This window comes from Protobothrops mucrosquamatus, unplaced genomic scaffold, assembly GCF_001527695.2.
Source record: "Protobothrops mucrosquamatus isolate PMUCROS unplaced genomic scaffold, P.Mucros_1.0 scaffold140, whole genome shotgun sequence".
Classification (NCBI taxonomy): Eukaryota; Metazoa; Chordata; class Lepidosauria; order Squamata; family Viperidae; genus Protobothrops; species Protobothrops mucrosquamatus.
Genome location: NW_015386506.1, coordinates 144,816 through 157,348, shown reverse-complemented (window position 1 = coordinate 157,348; position 12,533 = coordinate 144,816). Strand labels below are relative to the sequence as shown.

At 40.0% G+C, this 12,533-nt stretch overlaps 1 protein-coding gene across 1 annotated transcript in view; it reads right to left on the bottom strand.

Annotated features, from left to right (window-relative positions):
* NMNAT2 (nicotinamide nucleotide adenylyltransferase 2) overlaps window positions 1-11,862 on the bottom strand; it is an 83,897-nt gene extending 72,035 nt beyond the window's left edge. The window contains exon 1 of the mRNA XM_015813137.1: window positions 11,778-11,862. Within this exon, the coding sequence (XP_015668623.1) occupies window positions 11,778-11,862 (85 nt within the window). The remainder of the gene's footprint in view (window positions 1-11,777) is intronic.
* Between the last annotated feature and the right edge of the window lie 671 nt (window positions 11,863-12,533).

The window sequence follows — 12,533 nt, the reverse complement described above, 5'->3', positions numbered from 1 at the left end:
CCAAAGCAGAGAAGAGTGGGACAATTATTTTCCATTATCTGAAATCTGATTCTATTATTTTATACCAAAATTGTTTTTTTTAGTATCTGCATCACGCTGGAATCTCATATTTAACTTTTGATCTCCTAGATGCTAGAACATGCAGATCCTTTTCATTATACAGCCAAATAAAGTCTTCTCCATCCTATATCTGTGCCTTTCATTTTCTCCAGGCTAAGTTGCCTCTTATTTGACCATTCTCTTGGCTGTGTCTCTCCACCTTGTCTCCCAAGGTTATTTCTACACACCACTACAGGCCTGGAGACTTAGATTGATTTAAATTAGCTAAGTATTTTATCCTCTTCTTATCTTCCCCAAGTTGCAGCTTCTTCCTTCCATTAATAGTACAATGATTGTCAACTAGTGTTTTATTTCCCTTCAACTCAAGGGATCCAGTCTCCCCGAAAGTTAAGGTTGACGAGGCTTTGTCAGGTAGCTGAGGATTGTCTTCAAAAATGAGAATCTGTTTCTGAACTCCAATGGCACTGGATGCCTCCTAATATTCTTGCTTTGCTGGGACATGCACTTGCCACTTATCTTCTGGTTTGTGTTCTTGGAATTCATTTCCTTTTCCACTCTCTTGAGGAGCTTCACCAATCCTGTTGAACAACTTCTCACACTCCCTGATATGTTCCAGTGTGGAAACTCTCTCTGCAACCTTGCATTTCTAGCATGTATAGTTGAATTCAGAACAAAGTTTCTTTCACTGTTCATACTGCTTGAAGTTGACTGAATTCTCCCACAAAAGACTCCTGTTTGCTTTTCTTGTTCATTGATCAATGTATAATTCCCTGGTTGTTTTTTTTAAAGTGCACTTACATTATTTTTAACATGTGTATGGAAGCTACAAAGAAACATGGACTTTCCTCAGAAGCAGCTATATCACAGAATGACAAAAACCTCTGCTAAATAAATATTTAACCACATGTAATGTTTTAAAGAGGCATAAATAGCTCTTGCAATGTCTAATCTCCTTACAGGTGGTAAATAATACCTGGTACCATATTATTTTTAGATATAACGTAAAAAGAACAAAACATATTTATTTTGCCATCCATCTAGTTTATAGTAGTTGATTGAATCATGCAATCAGAATTTACGCTATAATATTTGCAATGTACAATTCTCAATGCTACTTCAGTTTTAATTCAGAAAAACACTGATGGGGAAGAACATAATAATTATTTGTGCTATTTTTAAGCTTCCACTGGCAGTTCTGCTGGTGGCATTCACATCTTTTCTTCCATTTATTTAATTCAAGCAGGAAAGCAAAAGGAAAGAACAAATTAACACTTATTCATTAATCTGCTTAATTCAGTTCACTTGCAGAAATTAGAGATTTTTTTTCTTTTTGGACTGTGCTTCTGACTGAAAAACTTCTAATGTGAATTACTATGGAAATTTAATGGTCTTCTCAATGCTAGCAATTTGCAAAATAATCCTATCATGGGGTTGTACTGTAAGTAGTCAGACCTGGTGATTTTTAAGAAAAAAATTGTGGCTTGGTGACTAATAGTAAAACCAAGCAAGAAGCTGTTTCTTTTACTTTAGGTTAGAGATTACCAGGATTTTAATCCTATGCACAATTACCTGAGGAACACATACTTACTTAACTTAATGAGTGTTACTGCTGAGTAGACATATGTTTGGACTGTCACACTGGTACATGGAAATGGGAAGACTAGTAAAAAATAACTTTTTAAAACTCAGTAAATATTGCAAATTGGAAAGGGAACATTTATTCACTAATTGTCCTAAAGTTCGAAAATATATCAGGAAGTAATTTATGCAATTTGTAGGTTGCTTAAAGAATGGTAAATATAGTTATCTCTTTCATTATAGGGAAGCTCCCACACTGAACACATGTAACATGACAGAAGCAGAGTATCTAATATATTATTAATAAAGCACTGTTGATTATATCGGCAACACTAACATAATGTTAATTATATCTACACCTATCTATCTTATATCTCTTTACATAACGGGACACATCTTTGTTAAAGATTTGTAAGATTGTATTAGATAATATATGATGCTGCTGCTATCTGTTCAATCATGTCCAATTCACAGTGATTCTATGGACTGGGTCTCCCCACATTTTCCATTTTTTTAATGGATACTTTCAGTTGTTTTATGCTCTGGCTGGTATCGGCTTTGATGGTGTCTAGCCACTGTGGCTTTTGGCCTCCTCATTTCCTTTTACTGCTGACCATTCCAAATGTAACTGCCTTTTCCAGTGAGTTTGAGCACATTACTTGGCCAAAAAAGTAAGGTAGAATTTTGTGATTTTGCCTTCCAATGATACATCTGATTTTATACACTCCAGTACTCGCTTGTCTCCTTTGTTTTCCAAGGAGCTTACTCCAACACCACAGCTTGAACAAGTTGATTTTCCTCTTGTCTAATTTTTTTTTCACGGTCCAAGGTAGCTGGACTGTAGGTAACTATGGGAAACACAATAATGCAGACTAATCTGCATTTAGTTGCCAGGCTGACATCTTTGCTTTTCCATACTTGATTCATGTTTATCATTGCTGTGCAACCCAGGGCAATTTAACACTTTATTTCTGGACCTTATTCACTGCTTTGATCAATCTGCATCCTACGAAAGTGAATTCTTGCACAAATTCAGTCTCTTCACAGTCAATTGTTATTTTGACATTTCCATTCCTTGCAGGAAGATACCATGTTTCTCACTTTCTTCTTTAATCTTTATCATCAGATGTTTCAAACTCTCTGAGAAGAGAGCTGTATCATCAGCATAATGAAGATTGCAGATGTTCCTTCCTCCAATTTTTATTTTTTTATTCTTCAGGATCCAGCTTACTCGCAATCACTTTGCCATATAGATTGAATAGAAATGTGAAAGAATGTAGCCTTGCCACACTCCCTTCTCCATCTGGAACCAGTCAGTGTCTCCATATGGTGACTACAGTAACTTGACCAGATGCACTAATAACCCCAGGTCTTCTAAGTCAGGGCTTTTCAACCAGTGGTACGGGTACCACCTGTGGTACATTGGCACCTGGCAGGTAGTACGCGACCATCCTAGAAAAGTGGTAGCGGGGGAGGGGAATGAGCTAAATCGGTGGCAGCACCACACAAGCCTGAGCGAGAGACGGCTGGAGCTGCAGGGCTGTCAGGGCTCAGTGGAAGCACCAGGATCAGTGCTGCTTTCCAGCTGATCGGCACTTCTTCAGGGCTGTCAGGGCTCAGTGGAAGCACCAGGATCAGCGCCATGCTCCTGCTGGAGCTCGGTGCTGATCTTGGTGCTTCTGCTGAGCCCTGAAGAAGCACCAATCAGCTGGAATGTTGCAGCATCTCCAGGGTCTTGTGATTTACATTCAGATGCTTGGCAACTGATTCATATTTATGACGGTCACAGTATCCCAAGGTCATGTGAAGTGACCAAAACCTGCTGCAACCACTCAGCAGACAGGGGGAATAAAAACCAAACACCCCCACCCCACCCCACCCCACCCCCAATCCTCAACAGAAATGCTCACAACAATGAAAACCTCGGACAGGAGGAAGAGTGCCGCCAGGTGGGCAGGCAGGTGTCTTGCTCGGCTGTGGCTTGGGGGGCACTTTTTTCAGTGCCATTGTAACTTCGAACAGTCACTAAGCAAACTGTTTTAAGTTGAGGACTACCTGTACTTTATCACTTTTTTCTGTTGTCATTTTTTTGGGTCATCAAGTTTTTGACACCTTGCTAGGCGACTGGTGGTACTCGGATATTGCCATATCCTAAAAGTGGTACAATGAGTGAAAAGGTTGAAAAGCCCTGTTCTAAGTCTCTCCACAGCTGATTAGTTGATCATGATCAGCACAATCCAGGCTTTCTTGTAGTCAATAAAGCAGGTGTATATATTCTTTTGATGTTTTTGAGATTTTTCCATGATCAAGCATAGATTTGCAATATGGTCACAATTGCCATAACCTCTTCTGAAGCCAGTTTGAACATCTGATCTTTCTATGGTCAGCACCAGAAGTTGTTGTATGAACCTAAGGGGAATCTTGCTAGAGTGAGAGATGAGGCCAATTGTGTGGTAACTGGAGCAATCCTTGGAGTTATCCTTTTTTGACAATGGAATGAATACTGATTGTTTCTGATCCTGTGGCCATTATTCATTTCCCAAATTTTCTGGCATAAGGCTGTGGCGATTGTGGGTATATAAGGCCTCAGCAATTCTGTAGGAGTAGCAGCACCTGGGATCTTGTTTGGCAGTTGACTCATTACCACACACATTCATGGGGGGGGGAGGGGGGAGGGCTGAATCACTTTGTTACTGCCATACAACTCTTCTGTATATTCTTGCCATGTGTTGGTCAGACAGTTCTTTCCCCTGACTGCTTTTGATCATGCTTTTATAAGCAATAAGTAGCTTTCAAATCCTTTTAAGTTGTGTAAATGCATTTCTGGTGTGTCCGTTCATGCAGTCTTCCCTGCCCCCTCAAAAAATAATACAGACCTACAATGTTGTGCCTATAAACATAAAAGATTGTCAGGAAAAAGAATTCTAGGAATATTCATTAACATTACTATCTCATTATCTCTTGGGACATAATTGGAGTTCAATTCTGAGAAAAGCTGTTCCTCATTTGGAATTAACTAGAATTTTTAAATGCAGGCAGAGAAAGGAAGTCTCCACAAATTATAAGAAAGAAAAATACAGTGAATGCACATGCTTTGCATATTAAATGTGGTTTTGGTTATATTCTGGAAGATTATTCTTTTCCTTTTTGTATGAGGTAAGCTCTTGCTCATTTAATTTCTATACTTGGAAAGGTTATTACCGTGGATGAAGTCAGTAGGAATTGTGCTTCAAAACTGAAAAAAGTCAGAATTCTACTCAAGATAGAGATAGATGCTTAAAGGAGTTTGATGTGACATCAGCTCATCCTTCTTGTTGGTGGAAAGTTCAGTTTATACTTATTAAAACAATTACTTGAATTCTAACTGGCTGGAAAAGAGCATAAAATATGTACATATGAGAACTCAGCTAATAATACATCGTTTTAAAAGTAATTATTTCTATCAGTGTGGATTAGGGGGGAAAAGGTATAGCAAAATAATTTAATTGGCATTTCAGAATAATGAATCCAATTCAGCTAGTTCACATATGCATGCTTATCAAAGGAAAAACTGCATCATACTAGGATTATAATTGGAATAATTCCCAATTTCAACTATTCTACATTTGCTTGCTCATTACTCAATGACTTCAATATCTAGCAAGGATTTACAGATGTAAATGAGTCACACCAATCTAGAATCACATCACATTTCAAGCAAAAGCTCTTTTTTTCAATGAAATCATGACTCAGGACTATTTTTGGCAAAGGCCTCAAAGTCATATTTTGTGTATAAACTTTGCAATAAAAGATCCTAGATTCTGTGTATGCCTCTGAAATCATTACATTGGACCAGACCTTTATTAGAGACTTTGTTCCCTCTGATCAGTACTATACTATACCCTATAACAGTGGTAGCGAACCTATGGCACGGGTGCCGGAGGCGGCACTCAGAGCCCTCTCTGTGGGCACACATGCCGTTGCCCCAGCCTTGCCTCCCCTGTAACCCCCTCCTCTCCAGCAGCCCCCCTGAAGGAGAGTCGCCCTCGAGCACGGCCCACATGGACAGCGCAGCCAAGGACATGGCAGCCAGGCAGCGTAGACAAGACTCTGCCCTCACACCCCATCATGCAGTTGATACTGCAGGATGCGGGCAGAGGGTGTGGCCGCCATAGTGCTGCTGGACTGCCTGGGCGATCTGCGGCGGGCCCTGGAGGCGGTGAGTGGTCTTGTGGGCGGGTGGGGCGGGGGATGGGGGCAGAGCGGGGGCGGAGCAGGGAGGTGGAGCGGGGGCGGGGCCAGTTTTTGGGCACTCGGTCTCTAAAAGGTTCGCCATCACTGCCCTATAAGAATATAGAGAGTAGGCTAGAGAGATTAATTACCTAATTCATTATACATAATCTTCCCATTATTTATTAGACTTTTATATAGCCTTAATCAAAACTAAGTAGCTTACAACTCAATAAATACACATACTTACAAATAAAACAGTGAACAGTAACAAAATGTATGTATCCTACTATAATTATCTCACCCTAACATACAACATTCATGGTACTGCATCTCATTCAGGACAACACATTCCAGCCTTCCAAAATAACTAGATCTTGACTAGCCTTTAAGAAAAAAAGGGCCATTCTTGCCTCTGGGTAAAACTGTTCCAAAGGAAATGTTTCACACATCATGTTCTAGTACATAATGCAACAACCTAAGACATTTTTCTTCAACCACAGAAATCATTATAATTGATGGAATAAAAGTACAGAATGAATAGTACCAATGTCAGTTGTAAATGTTAATCCAGACAGCAGTCACAATAATTACAGGCAGATTTAGAAATGTATATGCCAATACTATTGTCAATACTATTGTTATAGCTACCATATACTGCTACTACTAACAGTACTTTATTAAATTTATATTCTGCTCAACCTAATTAATATTATACATCAGACTTTTATATCCATGAACTGTCTCAAGCTCCATACTTCAAATGATATTCTCTTGCTAAAAAGGGAAAATAGAGTACTGTATACTTACTTGCCTTTTACTGCAGTCATTTATTGTCATAATATATGGAACATAAATAAATACTACAAAAATATTTATAGGATCATAGATAATGCTTTCATAGACACCCTTATTTTATAGTGTTATTACAGAAAGCAAAAGTGGCACCTCTCTTGGATACAATTGTGCAAAAGTGCAGAATGAAGCAAGATCATGTGATATATTGAAAATTATTAAAATAACATATCCCAAAGGGATAGCTATGCTGCCACAAAAAGAAATGTCCTGCTGCTCAAAGGCTTAAGAAAGATAGCACAATAAAGGGAGTGATATATATTATCAGTTCTCATTTCTCCATATATATATTTTTTACCCTAATCCAAAAAAACAAGTGAGAGAAAAGGAAAAACGAAGTCCTGGGGTGTTGAACGGTGAGACCTAGCAATTTTATTTCAGAATAGCTTCTGAGCAGAAGCAATCTGTTTCTGCAACAGTACCATTACACTTTCACAGATCTCAAGCAGGACACTGCTTCTTCTCTTATCCTTCTAATAGTTACTTCAATTCATAAAATGTGCCAGGCTCCATGTGATATTAATGAAAAAGTCTCATCAATATATCCTCACAGAAAACCTTTTAAAACCAAGGGTTCCACTTCCATTTTTTCTTAAAAATAAATTCTCTTATCTTTTAAGATCATAAAACAAGGAACATTGCAAACATCTTCATCATCATCGGTCAGAAATACTTCAATTTATACTCCTGCACTAAGCAGAAACTGGTCATTCCTAAATCTATATTTCTATGATTTTATCTCTTCTTTTCCTTTTTTTTTTTAATTTCCTAGCATCTTCTCCCAGATGCAGGGTCTACTTATTTTTCAGAGGTTGTGACAAAAATTGACTCACTGGCTTGTTACCGAAGCCCGATGTCATGGGCTGAGAGACAGTGAGTGGCCCAAAGTCACCCATGTAGCTTTGATGCCTAAGGCAGGACCAAAACTCTTAGCTTCTTGGTTTCTAGGCTGGTGTCTTCACTACTAGATCAAATTGGCTCTTCTCTCATACTCATTGCTGGCAGCTGTAATTTCATTATGCACCAATCTCTTGCACATTACCTTCACACTTTGTTAAAATGTGGCCATATCTAATATTACCATAATTCTAAACATAATAGTAGTAACAATAGCAACAACATCTAACATTTGTATACTGCTTTTGTTCCTTGCGTTGGGCATGATTTATTTAGTTGAATTCCATATAATACAATAAATCAGAATTATTATCCATCACAGAGCATATTCCATCACTATTATGCTTCAGTTTATATTTATTAAGTATAAAACTGTTGTTCTGAACAGAGAAACGTTTGCAGAAATACATGTATGTATATGTCTAAGAAACATACTATCCAAATGTTGATGATATGGAAACAAAAAAGACAAGGAAGGAAGGGAGAAAGTTTCATAGGAACAACCTGTTTGGGTAGCTGAAAAATCTAAATTTTACAATGAAATACATGCCCACTCCATTATTATTAATTTCAATCTTAAGATGTATATGATGACTGGTATCAGAAAGGATGCTAATTACTTTGAACAAAATAATATCACCAATCAAATTATGTGGAATTAAAAAGACAACATTCAGTGCTAGAGCCACCTTCAGTTATGCCTTTAAACATGTGGGATTTTGTTTTTCTGCCTGATGAAAAATGATGCTTCTTGCATGCGCCTAAACATGAATCTCAAATCTAATGGATAAATAGGCATTCCAAAGTTTGAAGGAATAATAAGAAATGGTAATAGTCAAGGAGTTTAAGGGACAGAGGAAAGTGTCACAGTCTAGAAAAGAATAAAATTAAGCACAAGGGAGAAATACATTTGGTTCAAATTGCAAGAGAGAAAGAAAGAAAGAAAGAAAGAAAGAAAGAAAGAAAGAAAGAAAGAAAGAAAGAAAGAAAGAAAGAAAGAAAGAAAGAAAGAAAGAAAAAGGAAGGAAGGAAGGAAGGAAGGAAGGAAGGAAGGAAGGAAGGCTAGATTTCACCTGGGATAATTTCGATGGGTAATATTAAAATTTGATTGATATAATATATGCCTATTTACCTAGCCACTTTGTTCTGGTGGTTCACCATTTCCATTATTATCTGGTCCTCAAGGACAATTCTAGAGATTCTTGAATTATATGACAACCATTCTCTGCCATGAGCAACTAATTGCTCATTCCAGTAAGACAAAGCTGAACTGTGGATAGCAGGTTATATTGGCAAATGAGCAGGCAAGGATTTACAAGTATTTGGGGCTCAGGACTCCATAGAAATAATTGTGCAGTAAATATGGACCAGACTTTTTCCCCACTTTGCTGACAGGTGGAAAATCAAAGGATTATTCAGAAAGAATATTGGCTTCCTTTCTTTTCTTGTACGCAAATATTGACATCACAATAATACCACATGCACTTTAAAGAGAGAGAGAGCATGCAGATGTGAAATCTTTTATGAGAGGTTGCATTAAATGAGGAAAAAATGGAAATAAAAGTATCTACAAGCTCAGCAGGCTCCTGGCAGAATAAAGGGGAAAGAGAATGAGTTTTTAGTTTTGATTATGCTCTATTGTCCAATCAACACATATATTACTAGACTCATGCAGATCTATTTTAACTGCAGAGCACAATTAGCATAGATTGGTGTATGAAATAAAAATATTCCTATTTCTGCTCCTGAAGTTGAAAATACATTACAAAACGTATTACAAAAGAGCATCCTTCATACATAATGAAGTAGAAAAATCTTATAAGGTTGATACAAAATTAGTTTTTAACTTACACAGTATATGCATTACTTTTAAAATATTCTTTCCTATGATTTGGTTGACAATGTCATCTTCTGGCTCTATTAAACGTTCCACTTAAATTAGAGTCTAAAATGCAGTTTTCTAAAAATAACATTTACCTCTAAAGTTAAAATGGGGGGGGGGGAAGGATATGAATAGCTTTTCCTGAGTGTTAAACACCCTGTGCTGGGTTATAATAGCACAATTCCTTTACTAAGTTGTCTTTGCAAATGTTATTGAGAGGAGACACCACTTTTCAGTGATGTACAATAGGTAATTATCTTATGAACTAAGTGCACTTAAATATTTATTTTCAATCATTATACCTATAGCTAGCTCATCTAAACATCAACCTCTAAACTCCCTGATATTGATAGGTGAGGACTACGGTTTACTATTCTTCCAGAGAAGCCATTTCAGCACTGGGAGCTGCGGACAGCAAACAATCTTAACTATTCTGCCAAAGCATATTAACAGCCATTATAATCCATTACCTTATACAGAACAGACCTTGAATGATGGTCACAAATCACATGGGTTTTGTACTGCATTTCATTAGCATGGATTAGCTCCACTTGCCACCATGCATGCAAATATATATAATGAGGGGGAAACCAAGTGAAGAAAATTGATGCCTTGAACCAATACTTTTTCATTCTTTCCTCTCAAATTGCATATACTAATACAGGAGAATATTTGTAGCTCAGGGTTGACATGAGGGGTCATTGGTGCTCTCTGGACTTGCTTGTTTTCTTGCAAATGTTTCACTACCCAAACTAGATAATGTTGTCAGTGCTAGCACTGATGATGTTACCGTACTTAGTTTGGGTAATGAAATGTCTGCAAGAAAACAAGCAAGCTCAGAGAGCACCAAGGCCTTCTCAAATTGCATATACATTAGCATGTATGACCAATAAACGTATGGGACTGAGATATTGTTTATACACAAAATCCAAGTATGTATTCCAAAGTGCAATTTTAATGATGGTTATATTTGGCAACAGCTGCTACTCCATCCAAATTAGACAAGACAAGATACAAACAATACACTGAAATTTTCTTCTGAGATTGTGTCCTAAAAGTATAGCTAACCTCCAGATGTACTATCGGCACAAGAAAATATTTCCTCATCTCTTTCCTTCACACCTCAGAGCTCCAAAATGCTCCCTCCCATAACTAGTACAATAAAATTACTTCCTATGATGAAGTACACAATTGTGTTTACAGCCATTTCATGCATAACAGACACAGTGTAGAGGCACAGCACACATATCTTAATGAAAGGAAACCAGAAGTGCAATAATAAATCCTGCTTTTCAAATCTAAGGATCCTACAGTCAGGCTTTTCAGAGGGCAGTGTTGGATTGAAAACTCCTGGCAAAGTCCACCCAGAGGGGGCAAACCAGAGCTTCTGGGTGAAATGCACATTACAGTAAATGGGGGCTTTACCCCCCCCACTCATGCCATATTGGCGGGGAGGGGGGTGTTGAAGCGGTCCAATTCTTGCCTCCTCCCCCCTCCCCTGTCCATTTCTGCGTCAGAAGCAGGTGCCCAGGTAGCAAGGCTGACATTTTCCCAAGGAGAAGGACTCCCTGAACAACCGCCCCATAAAGGCCTCCCCCCCTCTCTGACAACCACCCACCCTTCCCTTGGCTACTAGACAAGGCTACTCCTCGGTTTTTCTGCGTAGAGCCATCTGCCATCCCCGCCCCGCATCCAACCCTTTCTCTAGCTACCCCACCCGCCTTGAACCCTTCTGGAGAGGGCCCCCCAGCCCCTCCCCTGCCTTGCGCCCATCCTAGGGTAGTGCTCGGGTGGGATTAAAGACCCTCCGGTCTCCTCCTCCTCCCCCCTCCTCCTCTGACGCCGCTCCTAAGTGTTCTCCAAACAGCCCCCCCCGCTATTATTTAGATCAGGGGTAGTCAACCTTGGCTCTTTTATGACTCGTGGACTTCAATTCCCAGAATTCCTGAGCCAGCTTAGCTGGCTCAGGAATTCTGGGAATTGAAGTCCACGAGTCATAAAAGAGCCAAGGTTGACTACCCCTGATTTAGATCCATACGAGCCGCCGCCCCTCCCCTCCCCGCGGGGAAAGCAACAGCAAAACGCCGCGCAACACCTCTCGGATCTTCTCTGTCCTCGCTCCACCTAGCCTTTGCAGCTTCGCTGCCGCTCCAGGACCCCCCCGAGGAAGCGTCCCGAGGCGCGCCCCCCCCCACACACACACAGGGTCCCCGAGCCACCCCATCCAAGCGCACTTGTCAAGAAAACACCGGGCGAGACCCAGCCGAACGGGCTGAGCCCAGGGCGGGGAACTCACCGAACATCTGAATGTGGCCTTTGGTGATGGGGTTGAAGCTGCCGCAGGCCAGCAAGATAACGTGGGTTTTGGTGGTTTCGGTCATGGTGGCGTCGGCTTGGTTCGGCGCTTCCCTCGGAATTCCGCTCGCGCGGCGCGGCCTCTCCTCTCCTTTTTGTGTGTGTGTGTGTCTCAATGTGTCTGCAGAGGCAGGGGAGGCGAAGAGCTCCCAGACGCAAGCAGCGTCATTCCCCCCCCCCCGCAAGCGCTCAATTTTAACGCCTTCAGCGCCAGCCGGAGTTTACTTAACTCTGGGACCCCTCCCGGGCACCTCAGCTCTTCAGGCAGAGCTAAAGTGGGTGGTGGAATTTGCACACACACACACACATACACACACACACACGCACGGATATTGGGATCATCCGTGGTACTTTATTTGTTTTGCCAGGAAAGAAGATGAATATGTACTTAGCTCCCGTATTCTGGTGGAGATAATCCACAATAATGACTTACAATACACGCTGGTCTTGTCTTCACACTCAATAAAGCAGATTATGTTTCCCATTTTTATCCTCTTATTTGAACGGAAGTATAACGGGTCTTAGAATCTCAATAATACGGAAGTATTACAGTCTTAGAATCTCAATCCTGCAGCTTTTCTGTCAAATCCATGTAGTGCTACACGGAAGGAAGGAAGGAAGGAAGGAAGGAAGGAGCAGTTTAAATCCTGTTTCATTCATGATGGTATCCCTAAGGCCACCTCCAGTGAGGATGAGC